The sequence below is a fragment of the Artemia sp. Qi Xiang Cuo genome, chromosome 6 (genome assembly GCF_049724085.1).
Source record: "Artemia sp. Qi Xiang Cuo chromosome 6, ASM4972408v1, whole genome shotgun sequence".
In the NCBI taxonomy this organism is placed as follows: Eukaryota; Metazoa; Arthropoda; class Branchiopoda; order Anostraca; family Artemiidae; genus Artemia; species Artemia sp. Qi Xiang Cuo.
In genome coordinates, this window is record NC_142799.1 from 78477683 (window position 1) to 78497859 (window position 20177).

Sequence of the window (20177 nt, forward strand, 5' to 3'; positions counted from 1 at the left end):
GTCATAGTAGTAGTTCTTATTTTAGGAGTTTCGTAACATCTTCTCTGAGTAGCGTTTCTTCTGCCCTTTCTTGGTATATTCGGCGATCATTGGGAGCTAATAAAGTTGTTTATTAGACTAAAAATAAATAAGTATTACATCTTTTCAAACAAATATCAATCAAACTAACAAAAAAAAATTAAACAAATGAAAAATAAATAAATTAAAACCAAAAATAAAGTTGTATGGTAATACTATTGAGCTTTTTTTTTATTTTGATCGTGTCTAGCATAACGAAAGGCATTGTCCTTTCTGCAACATCGCTGTATGTTGAACAGTACGTTTGCAAATTTATATAAAATACCAAGAAATGTATGCTTAACCTTTTCGCCTTAATGTTTTAAGTTGCCTATTCTTAACCCTGTGGTAGCACAGTGAATCAAGGCTCTACTTTGCAATGCGGGGCCTGGGGTTTGATTCCAATTGCTACAAGGTTAGGTGACAGATTTGCTACCTGTTCCTGTAAAAACAGATCATGCAACTGAAATGTTGCTTCGGTGCCCTATGGGCCACAATGGTATTTTCAACATCTGAGGGGAGGACAAAAAATCTATGGGGCAAATGCCCCCTCCCAATTGACGCAATCGAAGCCATGTTGACTCCTTGGAGTTCGGGTTGATCCCAACTTTGCTTACTCTCCATAAACATAATTAGCAGATTTTCTTTTATTTTATTGAAGAAAAACTCGGGAAAAAACGAAACAGTCGTATTTGATTTACAAAATTCACTACACTAAAAAAGAATAAATAGGAATCATGGAAGACAATGAGGACAAAGTGGCTCAGTGATCAGAGGGTAGTAAGGTAGTACACTTGTGTTTTACATGAGAGATTCTTCTATTAGCCAGTCATCATCTCCATAAATTCTGTAAGAAGAAAAATATGAATTAGGACTTTTTTAATCTATTCCACTTCTACTAAAATCCTGCTTCTACTAAATACTAAGCTACTACTAAAATACTATACAACATTTACGATAAGAAGTTCCACTTTTTTTATGACAGTGCCTCAAGAACGATAGAGCTCATATAGTTGATTAGCTTTAAAGCGTGGCATTTTCATTTTAATATCAATTTGTTGGAATTTTCATATTTTGAAAGGTGATTGGTAAAGAAAAGCTTTTTGGTTACAGTGGAGGGTTATGGCTCTTCTGAAGGAAACATCTTAATAAAATATAACCATTACCGTTAGATTCTTTATTTTATGCTCCTTTTCAACACAATAGTTGTTATCCTCACAATGCATACCCCCCCCCTTGATGGTCCCATATATAGCCCTTATAATGTATTTCTTTGTCGTCATTGGCATGTTTTTTATCTGTTGTATAACGTAAAGAAAGAAAAACGAGCAAAAATGGGGTTTTTAAATGCCAAATGAAAATACTGAAAAAAACACTAGCAAAGCGAATATTTCGAAGGGACAACGACTCTCTTCTTCAGCGCGAAACGAAAAAATATAATCAATGCAAGTGCCGAAGAACAAACCAACAAATGAAACGCGGAAAGTCAATGTGACTGTGAAAAAAAACCCCAATAAATTAAAAGATGAATAAAAATCAATAAGAGCCAAAAAATTAAAAAAATTAAAACCAAATACCCAACAACAATAAATGTTATGTTTATGTTATGTCAGGCCAATGTGGTTTAAGAAATTATCTTTGTTGTATAACGGGTATCTGCTGCGTAGACTCGTTGATATCCAGTTTAACCTGAGTAATTATGTTGAATATTGAACGGAAACTAGTATTTTAAAGGAGTTCGAAATGTGAACAATAATGGAAGGAAACAATGTAAGGATTAATATAAATATTGACTTACGGGTCTTGCTAGGATGGCGTAGAGAACGATGAGACCAGGTGCCTTCAGGTTGACCTATCGCTTGCCAGGCTCACAACTTCTTCCACTGAGATGTGGGCTTAGGTGAGCAGTTCGTTGACTTTGTCTTTCCACCTTGTGGGGGATGTCCTCTGGGACTTTTTCATCCGTGTAGGGAGGGGTCGAAGTCAAATAAAACCCGTGCTGGGGCATCATTTGGCAGAGGAAGGAGGTGGCTGGTCGTATATGGCAATATATGACGCCGGGCAATATAAATATGCTATATTTATAAAGTAAGAATTTCATTGTTTTCTTTTAGTTTGATGTATATCCTGAGGCCATATATGCGACCATCAGGAAGGTGGGGGGTTGAGGGTGGTATGCATTGTCAGAAAAGTGACCATGATGTTTGGAAAACTAATGCATTTCCTTGAAAAGAGCCGAAACTCTCAAATATTACCTAAATTTCTAACTGGCTATATTTTACACTCTGGAATACTCTCAAGAAAGTACTTGGCAAATTTTAGCTTAATGTGCAATGGACAACAGATCCACTCATTCGTATAATAGTTTTGCTCGTTTTAATTTCTAATGTCGCTCTTTACTTCCATATGGAAAATCACCTTTTCTTATTTAATGAGGTAGATGACTGAAAATTTTATGACGGAATTATGAGGAATGCTGGGTTTGGTCTGTTACTTTTCGTCAAGATAATACCTCTCTTGGATTCACCCTTTGGATTGCACCCCGAGGCCTCGACCGAGTCCGTTGATTTTGAATTGAATTTATCAAGTATTTTGCAGTAGGTTGCATAGGTTGCATCAAGACATGGCTAATTGTAGACAGATAGTCCAAGTAATTGAGAGGCAAATGTTTAAATGGCTGGGGCACGGGTAAATGGGAGGAGAATGCATGACTTATTCGACTTATTCTCTTATTCGACACATACTTGTTTGTTAGTTTTTGGAAAGGAATGCCTGCCTAGAGTCTCAGGCATGTTGACCAAGAATTTAAAATTTACATAAGACCGTTAGATTGCCTGTAATAAGAGGCACGCCTTGGAATTCTAGGACATTCTGACCACTCGTCCTAGCCGAGTGGTTAGCACGCTATACTTGAAATCCTGTGTCCATGAGGACAGAGGTTCGAGTCCTGGTGTTGCTGATGATTTGGTTTGGATCGTTTCAGTGGTGTGACTCTCAACCAAAGTCGACCCAGCTCTAAATGGGTACCTGGAGAAACCTGGGGAAGGTAAACAGGAAGTGTCTGCGAAAGCACAGGATGTCTAGCCCCCAGCCCCTAATTGTACTTCCAGGCTGAAGGGCCAGGAAACGGAAATCAGCACGGCTGATAAGGACTGTAAAGTCCAATCCGGATTTTTTACCTTTTTCTAAAAGGGAGTTAACGCTAGCAGCTTTTGATAGGTGTATTTGAACTAAATAAATGTTACATACATGTAATGTTTATAAACTAGATTGTTTTAATATAAATTTTATTTTCGAATTTTCTATTTTTTTAAGCTTCAGTTACTTTAGCTGGAGTCGTCGTTTCTTTACCTTCTATTTCCGTGAACTACTTGATTAGACTTAACTAAACTTCAAATTATGAAAAATTGTAATAGGTTCTTGTTTAATTTTAAGGATAGTCAGTACAGTTTCATGAAGTTCTAATTCTGATTCCATTCCTAGTTCTAATTCTGAGAAGCTTAGAAGGATTACCCGAGAATAAATGGAAACATACTGTTAGTAAAATTTAATTAGAATTTAAAACAATTAGCCTCTCCTTCCCCCTTTCTCACTGGAAGAAACATTTAAACTTTTTTATATTTAGTGATGATTTTATGAAACATCAACTTACCATCAAAATCAATTGTTCCAGATCCATCTTCGTCAATTTCTTCAATGATTTCATCAAGCTCGTCTTCTGTAAGTTTGTCGTCCAGCTCTCTGAGAATGTCACGAAGCGTCTGTGTGGTAATGTAACCGTTACCTAATAATAAGAAATTTATTGAACCAATTATAAAAAAGATATTGAAATTCTCCTACCCTGGCCACGCAAAAGCTGAGGCTTCGTCTTTCTCCTTTTAAGCTGAAGGTTAATTTAGTCATTTGGAAGCAGTTTGTAATTTTGACGCCATTGTTGATTTTTTCAAAGGTCCTAAGCTCAAAAAGGGATTTTTTAGTCCATCCCATTTTGTTCTACTGATTAACAAATATAAACTATATGTCTAGGAGACCGCTTGAACGACGAGATAGACTTGGCGGCCAAGTCGCCCGAAATCTTGTCATTTTTGCAATTTTTCTTGAGTTTGTTCCCAAGTGTTTCTGCATTATTTGCATGCTTTGGCGAATGATCTTCTGAAAAAACCCTTCTCCTCCACCGAATTGGTGTCCCCACTAAAAGAAAAATGTTTGTGCTCATAACATATCTTGAAATCCTTCTACCCCAGCCGCACAAATCTTGAGACTTCATATTCCTCCTTTTAAGCTGAAGATTAATTTAGCCCGAAAGCAGTTTGTAATTTAACTCATTTGGTTAGGAATGGTTATAACTATTTATTTGTGTTATAACTGTTGATTTAACCAAAGGTGCTAAGCCCGAAAAAGGATTTTTTTTTTTTTCAGTCCGTCCAAGTTGGTCACATTGATTGACAAAGTTAAACTCTTTATTTGGGAGACCGTTTGAGCGACGAGATAGAGAGAGAGAGAGAGAGAGAGAGAGAGAGAGAGAGAGAGAGAGAGAGAGAGAGAGAGAGAGAGAGAGAGAGAGAGAGAGAGTTATTAAACTTGTCATTGTAGCACAACGGAAAAAAAAGCTTAGGTTCCAAAACACCTTGAGTCGTATAATTTTTACAATTATTCTTTAATTTTTACTCAAGAGTTTGTGCATTTTTGTATGCATTGATAAACGTTCTCTTGAACCCCCCCCCCCCCCCGCAGAAGCGGTATTACCCTGTAAAAGAAAAAATCTTGTGCTCACATCGAAGCAATGATTTTAAAAATAAGTCTGGAATGATATAAAAAATTCGAATGAGGAGAAATTAACTCAGATAAGAGATCCAATCTAATATGTTTTAGTCTTCACCTTTTACTTATTCTTGATTTTTTATTTAAAGAATCAAGTTGTCACACTTTAAGATTTATACTTTTCGTGTGATTTTGATCTTCTGTGGGGGCTAAGGACAAGGTGTGACATTGACCCTGTGAGCACTGGGTTTCCTATACACCTTTTAGTTTTTTTTATAACTGATACGTTTAATTACGATTTGAATATTTCAATGGCTTCAGACACGTAGGTAGATTCTACTTTGATCTGAAGGGACGTTTTGGGAGAGGGGTTGGGATAGTTTGAAAAAAAACTACTAATTAGATTAAAATATAAGAAATAATTGAAAAAATTGCAAAAAGTCTTGAGATTGCAATGGATGGAACTGGCGTTATATCCTATTGCGCCTCTATGGTTTGGATGTTTGTTGCTTCTCACTATCCATCTGATATTTACCTTCTTTATCATAAAGCCTGAAAGCTTCTTTGAGTTCTTTTTGGGTTTCTACTTCATCTTCTTCGATTAAGAATTTGGCAGAAAGTTGGACAAACTCGTCGAATTCCAGCTCACCGGAACCTGAAAAGCAATTAAAAAGAATTAATTGCTTATAAATTAATCTTAACTATTGTTTAATTAACAGAATTAGTCATCAAAAAGAGATTTTAATATCATTATAAAAGCTTTGAGTTAAAAAAATCGCAACTCTGAATGATACAACCAACTCTATCGATTCTGTTTACTTTAGGAACCAATGTCACCTGTGGTGAATTCTTGACTGTTTTAGCTATGTGCTCATCAAAGTATAATCACCTACGGAACAAGTACTGAAAGAACCTATCCTCTCCACACAAAAAAAAGTGACCCTTTGTATACCTATGCGAACCTGGCAACCAAAGTATAATCACCTACGGAACAAGTACGTCAGTCGTCGCCTGAATCACGCTGTAGCATAATTATTGGCATGGGCAAAGTACTTTGGCTTGGAGCAATTAACAAGTACAGCCTTTTGCATCTAGCGGCGTTGAGGTTCGCGGGGTCACTTTTGGAGAGTTTTGTCAGTACTTGTTCCGTAGGTGATTATACTTTGGTGCTCATATAGCTGGTAATCAGTGTTGCCAACGCTTTGAAATAAACTGTACCAGTTTCCCGATTAAAATTGTACCGCAAGAAAGTAATTTGTATCATCGGAACAGCAGGTTAAAGATTTGCCATAACTATAAGAAACTTTTCAATAAAGAAAAACTTGGGACAGATATTTGAGTCAAAAAGAGCAAATAAAACCTAAATCTAGCGCGAAATCTGATTGTACCAAAAAATTTCCAAATGTACTGCACTGTACCAGGACCTCTAAATTGTACCAAAAACGGTACAATTGTACCGTGTTGGCAACGCAGCTGGTAATACCGTCAAGCTGGTGCTACATCCTCAACTGGTCCATGGTGCTGTAAAACTTTCAATAAAATTTTTAACACAGGAACCGTTTTTTCTAGTCCCCTCTAAATGTGGGGGTAACTGTATTCTGTTACAAGTCAATATCTAAGATCGGATAAGCACAAAAAAAAATTGCAAAAAATTTCGCAAAAAAATTGCAAAACAATTAGCACAAAAAGATAAGATAAGCACAAAAAAAATATTGGACACTCTTCTTGATTCATAAGGAAAATATGGGAAACATCATTAAACGCTCTAGCAAAAATGACTTGAAGCCTCACAACATGTATTCTTAGGTCCAATTTTTCAAATTCCCCATGAAAGCTGCTTCCGATGAATAGAAAGAAGAAATCCATCACCTAGTTTTCAAGCTTTACAGACCAAAAAATTAACAAGAATTAATAAAATCTAAAATTGGCCCAGGTATGCCTTAAACCTTCAAAACTCTTCTTGAATTTGGAAAATTTGGGTAGTGCATGTTGCTCGGACATGTCGCTAACAAGTCCTTTGACTGTGTTCTGATTAGGTGACAAGACAGGACAGCCACTGTTTTGAACATGACTGTGTTTTAGATCCAGTCTGAAAATTCAATATTATCACGATTTTGACAATTCAGGCACGGGATTTGCGGGGTTTCCAAAATCTAACTGGGAATTTTCTATGCTAAGAAAATCTAACTGGGAATTTTCTATGTCAAGAAAAATAACCTACTAAACATGGTCTAGATTTTCTTTTATCTGAAAAAAAAAGTTAAAGAAAAAAGATAGACAAAAATTTTATCTTTTTTTCTGGTAGCTGAAAGAAACCAAGTACCAAGCTGAAAGAAAATGCATTTTTTCCCTAGGCCCTTTCCACAATTTAATATGTCTGCTCTATTAGTAAGTGCAATTTTATTATGCTATTCTTGCTTTTGTTGTATTACTCGACTTGTGTTGTTGTATAGTGCGTCTAAAATGAATTATCATTTTGTTATTATTGGAATAGTCTTGCTGTATAGTTTTTCTATATTTAGCACTAACAACATTTTGTTTCAGGGGAAATATAATTTCAAAATAGGGAATTAATATGAATAGTGTAAGTTATTATAAGCAAAATTGTAATCATTTTGAGATTTTGCACAGGGAGGGGAGCACAAACCAAAATACCCTCTGTTCCCCATGCCTGTGTACATACTTGTTGTGAACCACAATTTTTTTTTATGATTGTGTACATTTCTAGATTATGGTTTAAGTGTTAAATCAGTAGGTAAAGAGAAAACAATTTAAATACAAATTGACTAAAGTTTGACTGTCTGAGTGAAAAGATAAATTATTTTATGATTCTTGATAATTTATTTAAAAAGATCTAAAAAAAACACACACTTGTGCTTTAAGGAGGTTGAGATTTTAGATATTTGTATTTTATAATTTATATAGACGTTTCCATGAGCAATAGGGGAATTTTTTTCATTTAACGTGTTTTCAGAAGAAAATAAATCTAATGTTAAGCATTTTGGTTTACTCTAGTATACCTTAGGGGATAATATACCTTATACCTTAAGTGATAATACCTTACCTATAATATACCTTAAGTGATGAGTCTGTATTTCGCTCTCCTACGGTTTATATATCAGCGAAAGACGTTAATTTTGGTATCAATTCATAGCTGAGGTTCAGTTTTATCCACACACCGAACTACATTTTTGAAACTTGGTGAACATGGTTCTTAGATTAAAAATATTTTGAATATTACTTAAAAACTGTTGAAAAAGGACAATTTTCTTATTTTTAAGCAAATCTAGTTGTTTTTTCCAAGAAAAAGTCTAAGTGATATCATAATTCTGGCTCGAAGAATGGATAAATCTGAGATTAATGAATTTATTGATAGGGAGCATGTACCTTAAGGCTACTCCTTGCCTTACAAAATAATTCTCTTCAGAGAAAAAAAAGAAGACAGTTGTTCTGGGCACCTCTTTACTCTTAGTCCGTCTAATATTTTTTGAAAAACGATATATTGGTCACACTTCTATAAAAGGGTGTTTTGAAATTAGGCTCATTTTGCACATTAGAACAGTGTTTGAATGATTTACAACACCGCCACTTTTTTTTCTTTTTTTTAGTTGGCCACATTTTAGAAAAAGCTTTGGATAAAAGAACAGGTAAACACCCATAATTCCTGATTGTCTAAAATGTACTATACACGTTTTTTTTTATCCCATTGGATTTTACAGATATGCATTTTTGTATTGGTAGGGGCAGTATGCTGATAAGATCTTTTTTATTTTAGTTTGAGACATATTATTGCTTGCTGCCAGGGATATTTTCAGTTATTTAGAAGGGGAGGGCTAAAGCCCAAAGTTTTGCATTGTGGGAGGTAGCACCCACTTAGCTTGTATTATTACTACTTTTATTTTTTTAATTACAAACATCATAAGCAACCAAAAACTCATAATAGTTGCAACAATTTGACAAATATTCGTTTTAATGAAGGAAATTTGCCATTTAGTACCATTAATTAAAAAAACTTTCCACAAAATAAGTTTTTCAAAGAAAAGTAAAGAACTTCATTAAGCAAAAAATGAGCAAAAATGCTAATTATTTACTGAATAGGAGAATTTTTGTTAAACTTATCATTATAGGCTGAACTAAAAACATCAGAATAAAATCACTCACCGTCTTCATCGACCTCTTGAATGATATCTCTCAACATATTGTCTGTGACATGCACTCCAAGCAACTGTAGAATCGTCCCGACCATGCCTGTGTTGATGGAACCTTTTTTTTCCCTATCGAAAGCATCAAAAGCTTTTCTGAGCACTGTAATTAAATTATAATTATAATTTATTAAATTATAATAAAATAAAATAAAATTATATTTTTAAATTATAAAAATAGCCTAATTAAAATAATATCTAGATTAGTTTTATAGTCAAGTTAACATTTTCACGTAGTTAAATCAGTTAGGAAGTAAATAACAGAAGAAAAAAAAACATTAAACTTGGGTTAGTTCGACATGAAAAGGGTTAAAAAACAATTATCGATTAAACTTGCTTCAAATGAAAAAAATTCCCGAATGTATACGAGCACCAATGCATACGAACTTCTACGAATTGCAAAATATTGTAAAATATCTGCAGGAACTAAGGGTAGTATGCTACCTTTAAACATGATACTCTTTAAGCGCCAGTAAGACCATTGAGTTAAGCAGTGCTCAACTAATTCCTTGAATGATAAATTATGGCTCCCCATTCTTGGAATTTTAGAATGTTATTATAATTCTTAATGCTAAAAGCCTCCGTGGCTACCACCTACGCAGATTTTTCTTTTGCTCGAGGGGAAGTGGGAAAAATAAAAAAATCAAGGTGGCAAATATTAAAAAATACTAAGTATTTAATAATTTGAATAATTAGTGCCAGAAAAAATAAAGAAAATATAAGATTTTGGGAGGGAGCCGAAGCATCTCCCCCTTCGTAAGTCTATGATTTGTGGGCCATGACTAACCTGAAAGTTCACTTCAGTATTAATTAAAAAACAAATACACCCTTAAATCTAAACTAAATAAATAAACTAGAGAAAATGGTCTGTAACTATCTAGTTCTGATTCTTTATCATTCTTCACGGCCTAGCCACTGCAAAACTTAGCCTGTCAAAAGGTAAATTAAGCGAGTCCATTTCCCCTCTTTTAAGGATAGTGCTCCACATGACACTTTATGAGTATCACTATGACCTGACTACAGGGGCACAGTTATAATTTTGAGTTTGGGGGTGGGATATAAGGATTGTGCCCCCCCCCCCCTTAGCTGCGCCCCTGCCTTACTATTGCAAAAGCTAGAAAATTTTATAACAAAGATCAATTATTTTACCAACTGACACAACTGAAATTATTTGAAACTAACTGAAATTAAAAACTTACTAGCAAGCTGCTCCTTATTTAGATCACCTTCGTCCGCCTATAAGAATAAATACAACACGTCAAATTAACACAGAAAGATCACATCTCAAATAAAAAATAAAAAATAAGTGGAACTGTAACCAAAAAAAGCCAAAAACATAACATACTAAAAAGGACCACTAGGCCTTTTTTGGCCTTTTCAGGCCTTTTTTGGTAGCTCATATTAGGTTCATCCATATTTAAAGCTTGTAGAACGGATCAAATCATGCTAAAACAGTTAGACCCAAACCAAAAATAAATGAATAGAAAACCAAAAAAGAAAAAAACAGATAACAAAAACAGACGACCAGGCTTTTTTAGTGGCTCAAATTGCCTGAAGCTGCTTATGAAAGTCAATAGAACGCATCAAATATTCATATAAAAACACCACAAAACCAAAAAAGAGTAGAAAAAAACATATAAAGAAAACCGAAAAAAACGCCAAGCGTTTTTGATAACAGCGGAGCAGGCAACGATTAGCACTCACTAGCAGTTTGTTCCTTTGTTAATTCTTGGTCTTCCAGCTAAAAAAGAAGCAGTGTGAATCTAGGAGAAGGACTGTTTCTTAAATTCGTAATAGCTTTTGTTCAAAACAGAAGATAATAGGGGTACTACAGAGAAATTATGGAAAAGCTAAGCATAAGATAAAAATGTCATTTAAAATGTTTGAGGTTATTTATAAGACAGAAATCAGATAGGAAAAAAAGGAAATGTATCATTCAAATCCTCATTCGATGTTCTCGGCATATAATAATCCCTGTCATTGAAATTGTATCTCAGTCCCACTCCCTGCCCCCTATTGGGCCAGATATAGCCATAGACAGGAATACTGGAAAACGAAGTAGCAGGAAAATATTTAAATTCGTGGAAAAGGCTGAATTACCTATTTCAAATACTTTTTCAGTGTATATTAGCTAAATCAGTATATAAAAAGTGAAAGTTTGATCTGAATAAATGAAAAATTGATTTAAGTTTACAAGTATTAATCAAATAAGTCTAGATCTGATTTTGAGCATGGCATCATTTTCTTATGCTTAAAGTGCCAAAGAATCCAAAATAAAGGCATTTTTATCCTCCTTGGACCTGTCTTAGGTCTATTCAAACCTGAAAACCATTATTTAAAAAAAATCTTTTGGTTGTTTCCAAATTGGGAAATTTTTGAGTAAATTTTTGTGAGGTTAGCTGTATTGAACCATGGAAATAAATACACGAAACTAACTAGTTTAGTTTGACAACGTTTCTCGTCCGTAAAAATTCCACTTGGAAATGAATTTTCAAACAGTTCGTGGTAACGAACTGTAAGTAAGGAGCGACACGGCTCAATGGTAACCGAAACTCTAAAAAACGGAATTTTGATACCAATACATACATAAAAAGAATCAGATTTTGTTTCTGATTTCAAATATATAAGTTTCATCAATTTCAATTTTACCTATCAAAAGTTACGCGCCTGAGAAAATTTTGCTGATTTTCAAAAAAAGGAGGAAAGACCCCCTAAAAAATATAGAACCTTAATGAAATTCACACCATCATATTCAGCGTATCAGAGAACCCTACTGTAGGGGTTTCAAGCTCCGATCTACAGAAATGTGGAATTTTCTATTTTTTGCCAGAAGATAGATCACAGATGCGTGTTTATTTGTTTTTTTTGTTTTTTTGTTTTTTTTTTCTTTTTCCCAGGGGTGATCGTATCGACCCAGTGGTCCTAGAATATCGTGGGAGGGCTCATTGGAATGGAAATTAAATGTTATATTGCCCTTTTTAAGTGACCAAAAAAATGGAGGGCAACTAGGCCCCTCCCACGCTCATTTGTTTCCCAAAGTCACCCGATCAAAATTTTGAGATAGCCATTTTGTTCAGCATGGTCGAAAATATTATAACTATGTCTTTTAGGATGACTTAATCCCTCGAAGCCCCCAGGAGGAGGGCTGAAAGTTATGAACTTTACCCAATGTTAACATATATAGTATTGGTTATTGGGACCCGGCTCAATGGTAACCGAAACTCTAGAAAACGGTATTTTGATACAAATAGATACATCAAAAGCATCGGATTTTAATGCTGATTTCAAATATATAAGTTTCATCAACGTATCAGAGAGCCCTACTATAGAGGTTTCAAGCTCCTATCTACAAAAATGTGGAATTTTGCATTTTTTGCCAGAAGAAAGATCATGGATGCGTGTTTATTTTTTTTTTTTTTCCCAGGGGTAATTGTATTGACCCAGTGGTCCTAGAGTATCGTGGGAGGAATCATTGGAATGGAAGTTAAAAGTTCTAGTGCCCTTTTTAAGTGACCAAAAAAAATGGAGGGTATAGTATTGGTTATTGGGAAGTATACAGTACAGACGTTTTCAGGGGAGATTTTTCCTGGTAGTGAGGGGAGGGGAGTCGGGCAGGGACGTACGCAGGGAGGGGGGCCTCCGGGCCTGGGCCCCCCGAAATCTCACGATTTTTTCCATTTTCCCATAATTTTCTGATTTTTCTCACAGAATAATGGGTTTGAAGGCTTTGGCCCCCCCGAAACAAATTGCCCCCCCCCCGAAACAAAGTCCTGCGTACGTGCCTGGGGTCGGGGGTTATGTGGGAGGATCTTTCCATGAAGGAAGTTTTCATGGGGGAAGGGACATTGCTATGAAGGGGATGCCGGACTTCCCAGCATTATTTAAAAAAAGATCAGAAATTAAATATAAAAAAACAAGTTTTTCAACTGCAACAGCAGCAACATCAAAACTTTAAACGAACATAAAATATTGCATATATGATTGGGTTTACCCCCTAGTCAATACTTCACTCTTTAAGCCAAAGATTTTTTAAAACTTCCACGAGATATATCTATTCGAATGGACAGCGTCTGTAAGTAAGTGATCAGTTTTAAATAATTGTAGCAAAATTCTAACGTTCGCTTAAAGAGTAAAGTATTAAATGGGAGGCAAAACCCCTCATATACATATTAAAAATATATTAATATAGAAGTTCGTTACGTAAGTTAATTCGTAAGTTACGTATATTTATTACTAATAAAAACGTTCGTAAATAAAATGAAACAAGTTTCGAGAAAGCCATTTAAGCAGATAAAAGTAAATTAATATGAAAATTTTGTTTTAATTATTCATGTACTGTGAGCCAAGATCAAAACCTGCATTAATTCAAAAATGTTCAAAAATTAAATAAAAAAACAAGTTTTTTAACTGAAAGTAAGGAGCGATATTAAAACTTAAAACGAACATAAATTATTCCGTATATGAAAGGGGCTGTCCCCTCCTCAACGCCTTGCTCTTTACGCTAAAGTTTGAAATTCTCACAACTCTATTTTTTTAAACAATAAAAAACTTTAGCGTAAAGAGCGAGGCGTTGAGGAGGGGACAGCTCCTTTCATATACCGAATAACTTCTGTTCGTTTTAAGTTTTAATGTCACTCCTTACTTTCAGTTAAAAAAACTTGTTTTTTTTTATTTAATTCATTTCCAAAGACAACTAAACCATCAAAAGAAAGATACGGCTGTCAAAATTAAGCAAATGGAAAAAAAAACGGGTGTAATATTTTACACCCGTAATAAATACTGATGTAATTTTCATTTGTTTAAATTTGAAAATGAAAAGGCAGTGTGGTCTAAGAAATTGTTTCAAGTAATAGCTTCTTAAAATAATTTGCTGCAGTATGTTTTTAGCTTATTTTTTGCTTGTTTTTTCACCCACCTTTCTTTTTTTTGAAAAGGATGCTATATTTTTTACCCACGTTTCTTTTTTTTTTAATTTGGCCCTTACTACTACCAAAGAGTATATAAATGAGCATGGAGATGTCTTCATTAAAAATTTATTTCTGAATTTTTTCAAAATTTTAAAGATATACAAGTTGTTTGAATTTCCAAATAACCAGTTTAAAAAATCAGATTCCATTTCACTGTCCTTTGTACTTTAAGTTAAAAACGATTTAAATTCTTATATCAGAAGTAAAATAAAGGAAGAAAAATAAATTTCTAAAGTGTAAATGTCAAAACAGCAAATCAAAGAATATCATGTGAAATTTGAAAACACCAATAGTAATGTTTCAAGTTTAAATAAAATAAGATTCTGAAACGCCTTTTTCGTAATGCAACGCACGTGAAACGTTTTTGATTCTCTGTCTAACGTTATTGCATTCTTCTTCGAAATTAACCTAGCGAAGAAACGTTTAAAATTATTGTGGAATAAATTATATAGAAGGTATTTGTATGATATAGCTCCGACCTAATATTGTTCACCTAAGTAGAACCAGTTTTTCTGACGGTCAATCCTAATGAAGTACACCTAAGTATAATAAAAATATAATACTTTAGAAACAAATTTGGGCTATATATTTTCACATTCGGGGTGGGGGTGGGGGTAAAGTATTGCAGGTCTGCATGCCTAATGTGTTAGGTACAATTTTTCTGCATATTATGAAGTAAGAATAGTTTTCCAATTTCACACTTTCCAAATACTTTACCCCCACCCCCTAATTTGCAAATATATAGCCCAAATTATACATCTCCCATCTATTTTGCCACTTCTCTTTGTCATGCCTCACGCTAAGCTGAACGAGACTAACGAAAAAAATCGGTTCGCCAATTCGTCAATGGATGAACAACTTGAGTGGTCGGGGCTATATCATACAAGTACCATATAGGATATTATTCAGAAATTATTTAGTATTTTTATATATTCACATGGGGAATAACAAAATGGAATAATCTTCTTTTCATAACTAGGATAAAGATCTTTTAAAGCCACTGATGGCACATGGGGCGTCGGCAATTCTCAACATTTGAGTCGCTGTGTCTTTTTTACAGGACAGGTAACAAGCCTGTTGCCCAGCCTTGCAGCAGCTAGGATTGAACCCTAGCCCCCTCCCCTATTGCCAAGCAGATATCAATCTGCTGGGCTACCATAGAATTTACCACAAAGCAGCGATTTGGAACTGTTCATTTATTTTCTACGTCAATTGAACGTCTATTAAAGTCTAATGAATATTTTTTACCTCTATTGAAACTAAAAAAGGGCAATTATTTTGTTGGCCGATGGTTTTTAACTCGCTTTGCCAAACCAAACCGATTAATTTTCAATTCAGATATTTCAACTAAGAAGGGGTATCGTAAAAAAATGATTGATAAAAACATTGAAGGAAAAAAAAACGAATAAAAAATGTGGAAGAAAAAATAGAGCAAAAACCGATAGACCCTCAACATCCCTATTGCACGCTTAAACAAAATATTTTTTTACATATGAATTGATGTTAGTTGTTAAATCCCACATCCATATTGATCTGAAGAACGTGTCAAGAAAATCTGTCAAATTCAGGACTATAAATTCACTTTTTAGGCATCTCTTCCCCCATCAGTCCTTCCATACCTATCGATTTATGGTAAAACCTCACGATTTCTTGGAAATGCCACGATCGAAAATAAAATCTCAAGATCTACTGATATATATTGATGCACTGATCATTGTTGATTCCAAGAAAAGTTTAATTAATGAAGCCACACGTCATCCCTCGGTATCCCTATGACACGCTTAGTCATTAATTGCAAATTAATTGGGGTTATATTACAAATACCTCCTCCATATTGATCTGAAGGACCTTTCAAGAAAATGCAAAAAAAATCGGGGCTAAAAATTCACTTTTGAGACACCTTCCCCCTCCCTGCTCAGTCCTTCCATACGTATTGATTTATCACGAGACATAACGATATTTTATAATGTCGCAATCGGAAAACAGATCTCAAAATCTACCGATAAATATTGATGCATCGATATTGTCGATTCCAAGAAATGTTTGGCTAGTGAATTCCAGTAAACTTGTTTTTCTTTTTTTGCGAACAAAAAAATTATTAGGCTCATATAACTCAAATGACAAGTTTTAGACAATAATAAACAAAACAAAATTAGTTTTTTAAATTAAATAAAGAGCATCAAAGTAAATTAAGATGAGCAGTAATTGTTCTGTGTATATGTGGGGCAGTCATCTCTTGACCCGCTCCTGTATATTCTTTACACCAAAGTTTAACCAGGGCTAAACTGAAAGCTTTTCTAAGTGCAATAGATATTTGGTAGTTGCATGCAACGTTTTTTTTACTTTGTGTTTGTTTTTCTACTTCAGTGCATTTCATTTCTCGTTTTCCTCTAATTTGGTTTGGTTTTCTACTTCAATACATTCAATGAATAGTTGATTGAATACCACTCTGCTGTGTGTCAAGAAATAAACCTTATTTTAAGTTTTTTTCCATAGAAGTACGCGTCGTGCTCAGTTTATGCTGAACAGGGAGCACGTGGGGAATTATTTAGTTTTATTTTCTATCATGCAATGATGGGGCATGTAGGCTGCATCAGCTAGTCAGAGATGCACGAGGGACTACTGGCAATGCAAATAATAACGTTCCAATCAAATAAATTTTGTTTCTAAATGTGCAGGCTAGAAAAAAAATGGAAAATATATAACCACCGTGGTTATGTTGGGAGTTGAGGCTTAATAGATTTTCTTGCATTCGTTGACAGATCTTACGCACCTTTTTCAGTAGGACTGCGAATGTGAAAAATTCAATTATTTACGAAATTTCAACTCAAAGCAAAATTTAATGCGCCAAATTCAATTTATTTCAATTTATTTTAAAAATAGACTACAATTATTCCACTTATATCACATATATACCCATTATTAAAGGCGATGAAAAACACGCCCTATTTGAATGTCCAAGACATCCAAAACTACATATGTTGATTTTTCTGCCAATATTTTCTTCTAGCCGACCAGAAATCTGCCGATTTTAAGCAATCTTTGCCCAATTAAAAAAAAAGAAATATAAGTACTGCCTTTCTCCTCCATAAAAGATCAAATAACCTCCGCTTCCCTTCATTGGTAGAGTGGAGCTACGCAATAAAATACAAACCTTAGCAATGCTGCATATACGTTCAGAATAATAACAGTTTATTTTGTCTGGACTGTATATCAAACAGTTCGTGGTAACGAACTGTAAGTAAGCAGCGATGCGGCTCAATAGTAACCGTAACTAACAAGCGGAATTTTGATATCAATAGATACATCAAAAGAATTGGCTTCCTATGCTTATTCCGAATATTTAAGATTCATCAAGTTTAGTGCTTCCCATCAAAAGTTACGAGCCTGCGAAAATTTGCCTGATTTTTGAAAAGGGGGAAAACATCCTCTAAAAGCCAAGGAATCTTATTGAAAATCACATCGTTAGACTCAGCGTATCAGAGAACCCCACTGTAGAAGTGTCAAGCTCATATATACAAAAAAAGTGTAGAATTTTGCAGTTTTTGCTAGACTAAAGATCATGGATACGTGTTTATTTGTGTTTTTTTTGTATGCTTGTTTTTCCCAGGGGTTATCATATCGAGCCAGGGCTCTAGAAGATCGGGAGAGGGCTCATTTGATCGGAAATCAAAAGTTCTAGTGCCCTTTTCAAGTGACCAAAAATATTGGAAGGCAGCTAGCCCTCCTAGCCCTCCTCCCTCGCCTATTTTTTCCCGAATGTTGTCCGATGAAAATTTCGAGACAGGCATTTTTTTTCAGCATAGTCGAAAGATCTAATAACCATGTCTTTGAGGATGTCTTAAAACCCAAAGCCCTTGGGGAAAGGCTACAAGCTATGACCTATGCCCATTGTTTACATATAATATTGGCTGTTGGGAAGTATACAGACACTTTTCGGGAAGGATTTTTCTGGTGGGGGGGGGGGTATGTGGGAAGTCCTTTCCATGTAGATAATTTTTGGAGGAGAGGGGAATTTTCATGGAGAGGGAGCCGGATTTTCTAGAATTATTTAAAAACGATAAAATTTAAATAAAAACAAAATCAACTGAAATTAAGGAGTAACGTTAAAACTTAAAGCGAACAGAAATTATTACGTATATGAGGGGGTTTCCCCCTCCTTAATACCTCGCTCTTTCCGATAAAGTTTTTTTTTGAACTTTTAAAAATGCTTATTGTTCTAATTAAACAGCTCTTATGTCAAACTTTAGTGTAAAGAGCGAGCTATTGAGGAGGGGGCAAATCCCCTCACATACGAAATAATTTCTGTTTTTTTTTTTTTTTTAATCGCGATAAAAAGCAAACCTTTATGCGTATATTTTTACGAATGTTCTTTTTTTGAATATATATATATATATATATATATATATATATATATATATATATATATATATATATATATATATATATATATATATATATATATATATATATATATATATATATATATATATATATATATATATATATATATATATATATATATATATATATATATTTAGTAAATTTTTTTTTTTATTTTTTGCTGATCATCTTGGGGCCTCATGGGGGAGCTTTGGGTTGGAAGATTAGGAGAATAACCCTATAGTATGTTTGTATTTAAAGGGGTTTCATACGGACATATTTGTCAGTTATTTATTAGGAGAATAGTGAGCACATTTAGAAAAGCAAGGAAACTGCACTTGGCATTTCTTGTGCAATTTCAATGCTTCCACAATCACGTTCTGAATGCTGAATTTAAGGGAGAAAAACGAGTGTAATTTAAATAAAAAAGTGGAAAAAAACTAAAACAAATTTTAAATAATAAAACTCCGAATATTTCGACTCCACGTCCGGGAGCCTTTATCAACGCGGAAAATAAAGTTGAAGTTGAATTAAATTAAATGTAACATATGAAGAAAAAAAAACATACAAAAAAATCAAATAAATAAAACTCACATCTCAATCACTGTGATTGCAGTATTTTCGAGGTTATTAATGTATGAGTTTTTTTTGTGTGCGTTTTTTTTATTTTATCTCTTTCTTTATATGTTGCGTTTAGTTTGATTCAAGTTTAACTTTTTTCCCATTTATAAAGGCTCGCTTGGGGTCGAAATATTCGGATTTTTATTATTTAAAGTTTGTTGTCATTTTTTTTGTTCCACTATTTTATTTAAATTATACGTGTCTTTTCTCTCTTAAATTCTGTAAATGGAAAAGCAGTGTGGTCTTAGAAATTATTTAGTTATAAATGCTCCTACCTTCTTTTTGAGTGTCAAAGTTCAAACCTAATGGTTTTCTGAATTTAGTTGATTCTATTCGTGCAAAAGGCTATGGCTTTCAGGTTCGTTCACCCCTCCTCCCAAATCTCGATATTTTCACACTTTCCCTTAAGATTTCATTTCAAGTTTGAATCAAATAAGAATTGACGAGCTATATGGGCGTGTGGTAGGAGAGAAGGAGGCCCAAATTAAAGGATTTTCCCCTCCCCCTCAAGTCCAAAATATATTAACATCTTTAGTACTTCACACAAAATGTTCATGTTTTTCTACTGGGATTTTGATTATAACACAAGGAAATAGTCGGTTTGGCAAAGAAATGGAGTATGTAAAATTTACTCTATCCGAAAAATAGAGAGCAATTTTGAAAAGTGAGGAATTTGTCCTGGTACTCACCATTCTTGAGGCGTTTTGGATGCTTCCACAGCCAAATCCTAAATACTACTACTTTCTTTTCGAGAATCAACATGTAATCCTAATGGGCTTCAGAATATAGCTGATTTCTATGTAGTACTTTCCCCTTCTATCCTATTTTTGTCCTGGAAATTCTTTTGTGAGGAGAGCATTATTTGCTTCTGTTCCGTATTCCAGTGTTTAGGATTTTGTTTTCCAGCCGTTTCTAACAGGTAAACAGGCATTCCATTCCCAAGATTAGGGACTGCTAGCTCTTTTGGCAATGACGATATAAAAATTTGAAAAGTACTTTTTGATGAATAATCAATTTAACCACACACATTAATTAAATGTTTCATTTTTTTATATTTCCTTCACTTTTTTATATTTTTATATTATACCTTCACTTTTATATAGTTTATATTTTACATGTTTTACATATTTTACATATATTCTACATTATATATTTTAAATATTATACTTCATATTTATATATTTTT

The 20177-nt window shown here is 34.0% G+C and overlaps 1 protein-coding gene across 2 annotated transcripts; it reads right to left on the reverse strand.

The window, feature by feature from the left end:
* Positions 1 to 693: 693 nt before the first annotated feature.
* Positions 694 to 19795, reverse strand: LOC148951627 (troponin C, isoallergen Bla g 6.0101-like). 2 transcript variants are annotated; one of them, XM_089091234.1, is made up of 6 exons: positions 19681 to 19795; positions 10725 to 10761; positions 8980 to 9123; positions 5354 to 5473; positions 3710 to 3841; positions 694 to 904 (listed from the first exon to the last, which is right to left on the reverse strand). In XM_089091234.1, exons 1-6 carry the CDS (start codon positions 19681 to 19683, stop codon positions 879 to 881), a joined length of 462 nt encoding a protein of 153 aa, XP_088947360.1. In that variant the 5' UTR covers positions 19684 to 19795; the 3' UTR covers positions 694 to 878. The 2 variants fall into 2 exon arrangements, with proteins under 2 accessions (XP_088947360.1, XP_088947361.1); XM_089091235.1 differs by lacking the exon at positions 10725 to 10761 and adding an exon at positions 10220 to 10256 and having other exon boundaries at positions 19681 to 19787.
* Positions 19796 to 20177: the final 382 nt, after the last annotated feature.